This window comes from Lotus japonicus, chromosome 1 (assembly GCF_012489685.1).
Source record: "Lotus japonicus ecotype B-129 chromosome 1, LjGifu_v1.2".
Classification (NCBI taxonomy): Eukaryota; Viridiplantae; Streptophyta; class Magnoliopsida; order Fabales; family Fabaceae; genus Lotus; species Lotus japonicus.
Genome location: NC_080041.1, coordinates 4,061,170 through 4,069,162, shown reverse-complemented (window position 1 = coordinate 4,069,162; position 7,993 = coordinate 4,061,170). Strand labels below are relative to the sequence as shown.

Here is a 7,993-nt window from a genome sequence, read left to right as displayed (position 1 = left end):
TCTGGTTTTTGGGTTATTGGGTTAGGATTTCTGGGTTTGAGTTAAGAAGAAGAGTAGGAACAAGGTGGATGAGGATAAGAAGAAGACAATGAAGAAGGCGTTAATTTTTTTATTTTGTTTACAGAAGGCATTAATCAGAGATAAAGAAGTTGAGAAATGTGTTTTAGTTAAAGATTATGATTATGATATTTTGTTATTTTTGTTAGTTATCAGATTAAGTATTTTTTTGTAATGATGTTTTTTGATTAAGATTAATTTGTTAATTATAATTGATTAATTTTTTTTACAGCAAAATAATTATAATTGATTTTATTAGGGTTAATTATTTTTATTTATTAAATTAATTGATTCATCCATGTGGAATAAAAGAAAATTATAAAGGCCACGAAGAAATAACAACTATGCAAAAATAGAGTCACCTAAGCTTTAAACACGCGTAGGGACCTATTCTAATTAAAAATACATTTCTAGGGACCAGGAATCAGAATTTTTTTTCTCAGGGACTTATTTTCGTACGGAGTACAATTCCAGGGACCTCTAGCATATTTAAACCTTTTCATTATCATCTATATGATTATCGCTATACTTGTTAACATTAGTTCCTTTCTAGCCACAGTAGTGTTAAGGCGTCATTTTCATTAAAAATAAGAATAAGACTAAACGTGCCTCAAAATCTCAATAATACTAATCTCATGTTTCACACAGTTGGTCTTTCGTTTCACAGAAAGATGATATCATATATGGTATCCCATAAAATCTCTAGTTTGTTCTGGCAGATTAAATTTGAGATCAAATAGCCGCAAAATTCATAGTTTACAAAATTTCTCTTAATAAGTTTAAAACATCCGTGACAAAAAATGTTCAGAAAACAACTCTATTTATCACATGTTTTGCCGTCATAAAACGTGATATATAGCTGAAGCATGCATGTCCTATGAATGCATGGAATTTAACAACTTCAAAGCCAGCGCTTCTTGCTCCTCCAAAGTAATGGAGTCAGCACTAATATTTGCACCACGCCCTGTGACTTCATTTCTTTCACCCCCATCACTATCACTATCAAAGTATATCTTGCTCTTTTTATGCCGTCTATCTACTGCTTCATCTCCTTCTGACCCAGAATTATCAACTTCGCTGTCCTCTTCTTCCGCATTCCCTGCTTTAAGCTTCATCTTCTGCTTCATTCTTTTCTCTCTTAGCCGTTTTCGCTCTACAAGTTTGTCTTCCTTGTCTGCCTTCTTTAAATCCGCTCGCATCCTTTTATAGTATTCAGCTTTTTGTTCTGCATGAACATGAGATATTGAGATGACAAAATAGACAATACAACTCAACAAGACAACAACTTCAATGTTCACTCAGTCACAGATTATTGAACAGGATGAAGTCTATCGCAATGTTTAGATTCATGAAATCAACAATGATTACATATGAAGTGTTAGAAAATACCAAGGAAATCAGGGATGTCAAACTAAAACAGACATTTTACTATGCCTCAGACAGAGTAGGAACTATGAAACTAATGGCTGTCTCACTGAGTACTAAAGAAAAGCGAATTTCCTTGTTATTCTCTATTTTCATTATTCTCAAGATTTGTTGTGCTGCACCTATATATATGATGATGACAGCATTAACCTTTGGGCGTTTGTCTCCATTTTAGTTTAATGAAATAAAAAATAAGGAAAGAATTGGCATTTGACACAAAGATGCACGTTTAGCATTATCGAAAAGAGAGAAGGTTCTCATTCCAACTTGATAAACTAGGCCTATTTGTCAAAATCAGAATCACACGTCCAATTTAACTTCCCAAACAAAGACCATAGCTAAAGATTATAGTTTACAGTCAACTGACAAAACAGAAAATTTGATACACGTGTAGGACAAGATTCTAGCAAATCCAATTCACAGCTTTACACATATACAAGCAAAGATTTCCCCATGCAAAATTGTAAATATTATCCTAGCTTCGAGTAGGCATACCTGGGTCAAGAAGCAATGATTCCTTGCCACCATGTGTGTCAGCAATCCTGGCTAGCGGAGGAAGTGTGTTGCCTTCATCATCAAATACAACCCGAGTGCCCAATGGTCTGTGAACATTAATCTTGAGCTTCTTTTTCTTCAATAGACGAGTTGCTGGCCTGCATAGGATAGAATCAAATAGGTAAGAAAAAGAAAGGAGGAAGAAACTCGAGACTACTCTGATTATGAATTTCACAAGCCATCATTAAATTTTATGTGAAATGTCCATCTGTCTTGGTAATTTTGAAACCAGAAAGACTAGTCTACTCCCTATGTGATATAAAGCAATTAAAGTAGCATTATCAGAAAGTAAAATCAACATATATTTTTGTGCTACTGGGAACATGTATAAGGGAGCATACATTATTTCTGTAATTTCAGATGACTTCACATCGCCTTCATTTGAGGTATCAGCTGCCCGAAGAAGATCATCATCAGTTTCCTCATCCTTCAAAGCAATTGTGTCTAGCTTATTTGTTGAAACCACAAAGTCATTTTCCTTATTTGAATCTTCTGGTTCAGCTAAAACCGATGTTGTTGACACCGCTTTAGACTTAATTTTCTGGTTTAGAAATCGGACTTTGGGAGTCATTGGCAAGCCTAATGATGCTGAATACTCGTCAATAGGTAGTTTCAAAACATCAAAGATCTCTTTATCCTTTTGGATATGGATGGATCTCAAATATGTGACAAATGCCCTTTGAGCCCGAGGTTGCAGGTCAGGATACTTGATCAGTAAAGATGCCAACAAACCAGAAACTGGTTGCAGTAGTTCTTTCCTTGGCTAAACAATCAGCAATTGAAAAACCATAGTGAGAAAATATGTCAGAAAAAACATAATATTAAGAATGAACCATAAAAGAAAGTGACATCTTCAAAACTGGCACCTTGATGTTCAAACACAAATTGGAATTACATGCATACTATTGATTTGCAGAGCAAATGTACCTTGGTAAGATGCACTGGAACCTTTGCTGCTTTTAATCTTTCAAGCATTTCAACTTCTGAAGGCAAAAGAAACAAAACTGACTTTCCAACGGATTTATAACGAGCAGTACGGCCAACTCTATGTATGTAAGATGCTACATTCTCAGGACAATCAACCTACATATTAAGAAAAAAGTGAGACTCTGACCATAATAACAAACTATTTCTTACCAATAAATAATACCCTACACATCCCTTCCCCCAAAGAAAAAAGGAAAGCATCAAAGGCCCAAACACTTGGGCCACGACCAGAAACAAAGCAAGAGACTACTTACCTGAACAACCCAGTCAACCGCCTTATTAAAATCAAGGCCTCTCGCAGCCACATCAGTTGAGAAGAGAACTGAGCGCTTCTCACAGAACTCAGAATATATTGCCATTCTTCTTTCCTGCTTCATCCTCCCATGAAGGCACTTCAGCGGTATGCCAGGGTGCAGTTTCTTAAATGCTTCAAAGACAAATTTTACCTATTAAGCAGGGATGCGAATGTTATGGAAGATAGTTAAGCACAAGGAATGAAATTTGCACCAAAAACACACAAGATAAAATCAACAGAAAACCTTTTAAATGGAAATCATCAACCCTTAGCATATAAGAAATACCAACAATTCAAGCCAGTAATCCTTTAAAAGCCTATTTATTACAATAATTGTAATCAGCACAACAAAAATTATGCAAGCAGACTAAACCCTGAAGTCACAAATACAGCAAAGCAAATATTTAATAGGGCATTAAATACTAAACTAATGAGACAACTCTCAAGTTCATAAAAACTATTGAAAATTATGGCTTGTCATGTATTGGCTAATCATCAACAGGAATAGCGTATCATATGGCATGGCAGTGTAATAGAAGCCTACAACATATGATTCTCTTCATGTGAAAGAAAGGGCAGAGAAGTAGATTCACCTGTTTACAGCTCGAAAGAAAGACAAGTGTTTTTGACTGAAGATGTGTCTTTATGAAACTCCACAGCATATCTAACTTCTGATCCAGAGGAACAATCATCACAATTTGCTTCAAGAGAGTAGGAGTGGCAGTCACAGACTCTTCGTGCACACTCAGATACTCTGGGTCTTTCAAACTTAGTCTTGCAAGATCTTGAATCGACTTTGTTTGAGTGGCTGAGAAAAGAAAGGTTTGTCTACGTTTTGGCAGCTGTGAGATTATTGCATTTAGATCCTTCTTGAATCCACTGTCGAGAATACGATCAGCCTCATCTAGTACTAAAACCTGTATCCAAAAAGTTCATTTAATGATCAGCTATATCTACAAAAAATGTAATGATAACTATCCATGGTCAAGCGTGCGCAATTTGATCCAGTTTATAAAGTTTCTCAGGCAGCAAAAAGATCTTTGCAGGTTTGCTACATTGTTTTTATCCTACAACTGTATTTTAATTGATTTCGTTTAATTATTGAAAATGGAAGGGTAGCTTTAACTGAGAGTATTTATATCTATTTGTTTCTTTAACGCATATGTTCTTGACCTGGTTCTATGTGGGACAGAGGATCTGTCCTAACCCCCTAATACACTCTGTGAAAAAATTATATCCACTCTCCTAAAATACAGGATTATATTTATTTTTTGAAAGGTGAAATCATATATTAATGAATAAACTCATGCGGAAAAAGTTCCCCCAACTGAACTAATAAAACTCAGCAACATAAAGAAAGGAAAGACAGTAACAAAGAAGCAAGGAAAAGAACAGCAAAAACATAAAGCCTAACAATTACAGTAGTGAAACAGCACCAGGAAAAACAAAAACTAGCAGTTTCGGTGGCAGCAACAAGTAGCAGGGCACAGTAAGGCTCTCGAACCATAGAAGAATCAAAAACAGCCCGGGCACATCAAGATTCAAGAGTGGAGTGCTTCCAAAGACTGGAAAATTACAATCCAGTGAACATGCAGTAGCACACCAGGGGATAAAGAATACAGCTCTAACAACCTTGTATTGCCCACCAACCATACACAACAGCAGCATATTAATATGTCAATCCATGAAAAAACTAAAATGAACAAGAGAAGGCATGGAGGGTAACTCAGGGGAACCATTCCCATAAAGGTGTCTCTCTTGTGCATCACGCTTTAGCTATTACTCTAATTAATATATTAATATACTCCTAACGACCTAACCCCCCTTAAACATTTCTAAAATGAAAAATATCCCCTCTTAAAATAAGATAATTTTATTTTTCCTCGTACACACCAACCATTCTTTCCCTTTAATATTTTCATCCCTAACGGCTTTAAATTGATATTTTACGTCTTACAAAGGCTAAAACCATGTAAAAAATCAACATATAGATTTTGTTTCCACACAAACGAAACCTCTAAAATGGAACCAAAAATTTGTGAAGGTTACTCTGGCAGGCAGATTGCAGATACCGAATTATAACGAAAAACACAAGGAAGAAGAGCTTGAGCTAATAAAATGAAATTATATCTCTCATTTCAGAGTAGGATTGAGGGTAATCTATTCCACATAAAAAGAAAAAAAACAGAATAGAAAAAGTAAAAACGAAAGATGATATTAACCTGCATCTGCGAACAATCAAAGTTGGGAGTTTCATCCATGTGCTGTAGAAGGCGACCAGGTGTGCAGATCAAGATGTTGAGCTCATTGACACGCTCTTTCTCCATGTTAACATCCTTGCGACCGCCAATGAGGAGGCCAGCACTAAAACCATGGTACTTCCCAACAGCCTTCAACACATCAAATAACTGACCAGCTAATTCTCTCGTAGGGGATATGATAATGCTGCCAACTCCATCCTCAGGTCCCCATCTCTCTCTATGTAGCTTCTCCAACACCTTCATTCATAACCCACCATCAAACAAACCCCCAAAAAACCAGTAAAACAAAATATAAAAATAATTAAGCAAGAATAAGATAACAGAGGATAATCAAATTAGTCCATGAAGGATAAAAGATCAGCCATATTAATCCCAGAATCATTAAAAATTTGATTGAAGTTCCTAAATGTGTATTTGTCAATTAATTTAGTCATCATGCTAAGTAATTTGGTCACTGGGAAAAATGCATAAGAACAATATGAAAGACAGAAAATTTTGGGGAATGAATCTGAATCACCAAGAAATGAATCCTTCCTTCTGGATTTTATCTATCCTGTTAGTTTTGTACATGAGGATTGCTATATAGTACCGAAACGAATCAGACAAACATGTATAATTATCCAAAAGCAGATGAAGTCACTAATTACAAAACCAAAATAGGACTGAATCATTAAAGATCAACAACATTGATGCATTCGTCTGTTTCGTCGAATAGCCTTTCGGGCTACCAATCATTGTCCTTTGTACATTACATCAGCTAACAAACTAACCTATTTAGTTAGTTAACTAACTAAAAATGAAAATGAAACAAAAAATTCAGTAAGCTAAGGGTAACTTCTGTTAGAACAAAAGCAGAATTAGCAGATGAAATCACTAATTTAAAAAATCAAAGTCGGACTGAATCATTAAAGATCAACAACATTGATGCACTTCTCTGTTTCGTTGAATAGCCTTTCGGGCTATTAATCATTATCCTTTGTACATTGCATCAGCTAACAAACTAACCTATTCAGTTAGTCCTTAATCCAAAACTAACTCTCAGTTAGTCAACTAACTAAAAATGAAATGAAACATAAAATTCAGTTAGCTAAGGATAACTTCTGTTAGAATTAGAATAAAATTCAAGTAACAGTCACTGAAAAAACATCATTTACTATTTTTCATAGGATAATTTCACCATACAAGCTATCTATCAAAAAGCAAAGAAACCCTAATCCTAAATCAATTGAAGCACTCACCGGAATGATGAAAGCAAGCGTTTTGCCGGAGCCAGTTTTGGCGGCGCCAAGCACATCACGGCCGCAAAGCGCGTGGGGAAGAGAAGCTCTCTGTATATCAGTCATGGCAACGAACTTAGCATCACGCAAGCCGTCAATGGTTTTCTTGGACAGAGGCAAGTGGCTGAAGCGGTTGACGCCGGCGTAGCGCGAGAACGTGGTGTCGTCGATACGGCCAACGGGGGCGTCTTTGGGGAGTGGAGGCAGTGACATTGGGTTGGAACCAGAGTTTGGTTTCTGGGATTGGATCCATGAATCCAAGAGCTTTATCTCTTCCTCTTCTGAGAGACGTTGTTGCTTCCGAAACTCCTTGGATTTTGGTCTTCTCATTGTTGTAGAACGTTGGAGCTGGAAAGAGTATGTGAGAGTGAGAAAGAGAGAGAGAGTTGCAGAGGTGAAGAGGAAGGTGAAGGTTGAAGACGAAGATTCAACGTCGTCGTTTTAGGTTTGAGGGGTCTGGTTTCGACCGAGGAGATGGACAAAAGGCTCAAGCCTCAAGCTACGGTGTGTTTTGAAACTGGGCCTGATTTTGTTGGGCCCGGCCCATAATCGATTACTGATTCTTTTGAAGTCTTTTCTTTTGAAGTCAAATTTTAATCGAATTATAATTATATTTCTAGTTTTCAACCAACCTTTTCCTTCCCAAAAGAGACTTTCAAGAAAGAAAAAAGACTTAGCTTTTCTTACAGAACCTTTTGACATACATATGAAGATTGACATCCTTCAACCAATTTATTCATATTAATAGTCTTTCAAGAACTTGGTTGAAAGAGTTCAAAAAAAAGAACTTGGTTGAAAGTCTATTCATGAATCTTAAATATAAAGACAAATTTGTTAGCTTTCGTGACCAATTTATATTATTGGAATTCAAGTAGTCTAACTTAACCTAAAAGCTAGTTTAAAAGTTGAGGGTTACTCTACCCTTTATAAATATTAGTTATATCATATCTCTAGCCAATATGTGAGACTTCTAACACATAACACATATGGTCTAAATCGTAGGTATATTTTCACACTTAGTGAAAACTTCATATCATACCACATTTCAACTAAATGACTTTAAATTTGATGTTAATACCGCCCCACAAAAGTAATAATGTAAATATATTTACTATGTGCTATATTGTGTAGCTATA

At 35.9% G+C, this 7,993-nt stretch overlaps 1 protein-coding gene across 1 annotated transcript; it reads right to left on the bottom strand.

Annotated features, from left to right (window-relative positions):
- Window positions 1-711: 711 nt before the first annotated feature.
- Window positions 712-7,331, bottom strand: LOC130733127 (DEAD-box ATP-dependent RNA helicase 32). Its single transcript, XM_057585210.1, has 8 exons — window positions 6,819-7,331; window positions 5,542-5,817; window positions 3,913-4,236; window positions 3,279-3,470; window positions 2,965-3,120; window positions 2,379-2,800; window positions 1,978-2,135; window positions 712-1,282 (listed from the first exon to the last, which is right to left on the bottom strand). Exons 1-8 carry the CDS (start codon window positions 7,185-7,187, stop codon window positions 933-935), a joined length of 2,247 nt encoding a protein of 748 aa, XP_057441193.1. The 5' UTR covers window positions 7,188-7,331; the 3' UTR covers window positions 712-932.
- Window positions 7,332-7,993: the final 662 nt, after the last annotated feature.

Bases quoted from the DNA above. Each gene is read 5' to 3' on its own strand.
- LOC130733127 (XM_057585210.1), bottom strand. From the start codon at position 7,187: ATGAGAAGACCAAAATCCAAGGAGTTTCGGAAGCAACAACGTCTCTCA. The intron at 5,818-6,818 runs GTGAGTGCTTCA...TTATGAATGAAG, and splicing joins CGCTTGCTTTCATCATTCCG to GTGTTGGAGAAGCTACATAG. The intron at 4,237-5,541 runs GTTAATATCATC...TTTTGGATACAG, and splicing joins TTGATTGTTCGCAGATGCAG to GTTTTAGTACTAGATGAGGC.